Consider the following 3,333-nt stretch of genomic DNA (forward strand, 5'->3'; position numbering starts at 1 on the left):
GGAAGTGACATATAGCACATTCATACGGCGTCGGAACCGCGTAGGAAATTCACAGCCGCACCGGCAGAGCTCCAGAATGTGCAACTCGGCCGGCTCACGCGCGGACGCGCTTACAAGTGCGAGGGCCCGCCCAACGCTGCTTGCAGCTTTAATTTTAATACATCTTTGTATATTCTGCACACCTAATGTTTTTAAAGAAAATGCAGGATACTGATTATGATTTATAATTAGGGCTGGGCATTTGGTACATATAAATTAAAAGTGTGCAATACATATAAACTTTAGAATTCATTATTCAATTTTGCGCGTAACAATGAAATAAAATTAAAAATTTTAATCGCGATTAATCGCTTTTTTAATCCCAGCAATATTTATAATATTAGAGAAATGATGTCTAGAGAGGCGAAAGTGTGAGTTAACTTTTGAAACATTTTTTGGTTGTGAGGACTTATGTGGCAAATTCAGTTCTATGGATTTTTGTTATTGTTACTAGTTTCTTCTTTCTTTTAGTTGTTTTTGAAAGAACCTTATGTATCAAAGACAATGGCTGTGGCCTTCTGTTTTGTGTCATGGTTTTAGGATTTTGTAGTCCTGTTCCTGTTTTGTTTTTTTTTATATCTACCCTCACATGTTAATTTTTGCTTACTTTCTGTCTCCATGTTTTCTTATTTTCTGTGCCTTTACGAAACTGCTTGCTACTACCTCTGTGTTTGCGCGTTCATGCGGATGGTCCACCTCATTGAGTGCCATCCGACACCAATGAGGGTGGAGTGGTAGTGGGTTGTTAAACACTCCAATGCTGAGTGAGCACCAATGCTGGCTTGTTGAAGGTGTGGGAATCACGTAATAAGGTATTAAAGAAAAATAGTTAAGTTGTCCCACACATTTAAATTCTTCAAATTATAATGCTGTAATATGTTTGATTTATTTTGAAATGTTGTATTTGTGGTTTCTTTTTAGACCATTTGTATTTGTGAATGTAATATTTTTCATATAAGATAAAGAGGTTCATATATATGCTTTTCTTTTACAATGAATATCAATCTTTTCATAAAAGAATATAATGTCTCTTTTTCATAAATAGCTGAAGTCATAGTCTTAAAGAAATATTCTAAATCTAACAAAAATAATTTGGTTCATAAACAAACAATGGTTTCAATTTTGTCATTGCAAAAAACACATTTTTCCTCATCATCAATCCTGGGTCTTAATACAACTGTTTTTTATTTGATACACTTATTATAGCAGTGAGTGCAGAGATAATGTCAGATCCTATTTACGCTGGGGAGAGGGTAGTTCATATGAAAGTTGGATGCAGTATTTGGGAGCTCGATTTGGCTGTGAGGGTGACTCCGACCAGTGTTAATTCCGTGACGGAGTGGAAATGGCGAGGGTCTAGTTTCAGAAAGGCTCTCTGTGTTGTATCATGTATTCTTGGTTTTCTGCTGTACTGTGTTATTTTCCTTTCCTCTCTTCTCTTCCTGTCTCTGGATTTCCCGCTAGTAAGATTATTTGCTGATTAGTCTCACCTGTTGTCTGCCTGTGTTTCTGTACTCATGTTGGATTATTGGGACTTTGATTTGTGCCTGCGTCCTTGTTTGGATTTGTTTGCCTTGTGCTGGACTGCTCACCTGTTTTGGACGCTCGCCTGTCTCCTCTCACCGTAAGCTTGCTCACCTTTTCATTTTAAGATTAATAAACACAGTAACCTGAACCTGCTCTGCCTGATGTTGTGCATCTGGGTCCAGACCCCCTATTTCCTGCGTCTTCGCTTGAGCTGACATTTTGCTTGTTTTTGGATTGAAATTTGGAATGGAGCTTTGAATTATGTTATCGGTTGCTGCTGCAGCTAGTTGGATGACTAAATCATCCCTCTGTAGCCATTGGCCTGTTGGACTCCCAGTGTAGGTCTTAGCTAGACTTGGGTAAGCAATCAAGCTGGGTCTGGTTGAATGTTATATGGTGTTGCAGTGACTGATGCTGTTTATACTGTTTTAACTTGTGTGTGAATAATCTGGTTACCTGGCTGCAAACTAAATTTCTGTTTTGGAGGGAAGAAAGAAGAAGATACATGACATAGATGTGATTCTACCTGCAGGTGTAATGCTCTCAGTCTCAGTGGCAGTGGCGTAGGAATGTAATCCAGGTTATTGTTGGACAGATAGAGGAATTCCAGTTGGCTCATATCCTGCGTGGAGGGGAGAACACCAACATAACTTGAAAATATCCACAAAAGGGAGCCACACATCCACTGAATATCAACTATAGATCTGGAACTACTTGTTCAATTTAGTGCGTAAGGTAGACGTTTTCCACCATGTAATCATTAAGGAGCATCGCTTCAGGCTGGTGACGGTCCGAAAGCGGCAGGATCTGATAAGTCATCAGGGGGCTGCTGCAGAATCCATTTATCACCTACATATAACGTTCAAACTATCCACAAATACATATTGTGCAGTAAGAATAAAATTGGACAGCCTGTCAAACAGTATTTTCTGATGTAGAAACTGCTGTCAGAGATTATTTTGATCCTTAGCTTAGATGTAAGAACTTACTTTTAAATAACTGTATGTCCAGAGTTTAGTACGTAAATTGTAAATCAATATCATCTTCTCTGCCAAGCAGGCGTTCTGTTAGAAATAGTCTTTAGCCCAATCAGGAATAACTCAAATTACATCATCATTTTGATCTGGAAGGTTCGTTATTGACCTTGGAAAGACAGAAGAAAGCTACTATTTTCTGGTACTTTCAACCAAATGTCATGGCCCTCATCAGTGGAGCTTCTTTAATGATAAAATTCAAACTATTATAAACAAAATTCACCAAGACCTGCCCTCAACTGGCACAGACTTATCTCTTAACTCAGGAACCTTACAAACAGCTGTAAAACTAGATATATGTTTAGACTGCTTTGCTTCCCTCAACCAACTAACTTCAATAATTTCTTCATCTAAACAATCAACCTGCCTCTTAGACCCCATCCCGACTAGGCTGCTTCAAGAAGTTTTACCCTTAGTCAGCACTTCTATGCTAGATATGATCAATCTATCTTTATCAACAGGCTATGTACCACAGTACTTTAAAGTAGCTGTAATTAAACCTCTTCTGAAAAAGCCCATACTTGATCCAGATGTTTTAGCCAACTACAGACCTATATCTAACCTTCAATTTCTCTCTAAGATCCTGGAGAAAGCAGTTGCCAAACAGCTGTGTGACTTTTTACATAGCAATAGTTTATTTGAGGATTTTCAGTCAGGATTTAGAGCTCATCATAGCACAGAGACAGCACTGGTGAAAATTACTAACGACCTCCTTATTGCATCAGACAAAGGA

At 38.4% G+C, this 3,333-nt stretch overlaps 1 protein-coding gene across 1 annotated transcript in view; it reads right to left on the bottom strand.

Annotated features, from left to right (window-relative positions):
• optc (opticin) overlaps positions 1-3,333 on the bottom strand; it is a 20,540-nt gene that overhangs the window by 784 nt on the left and 16,423 nt on the right. The window contains exon 4 of the mRNA XM_046030203.1: positions 2,072-2,188. Within this exon, the coding sequence (XP_045886159.1) occupies positions 2,072-2,188 (117 nt within the window). The remainder of the gene's footprint in view (positions 1-2,071; positions 2,189-3,333) is intronic.

Source organism: Micropterus dolomieu, linkage group LG02 (genome assembly GCF_021292245.1).
Source record: "Micropterus dolomieu isolate WLL.071019.BEF.003 ecotype Adirondacks linkage group LG02, ASM2129224v1, whole genome shotgun sequence".
In the NCBI taxonomy this organism is placed as follows: Eukaryota; Metazoa; Chordata; class Actinopteri; order Centrarchiformes; family Centrarchidae; genus Micropterus; species Micropterus dolomieu.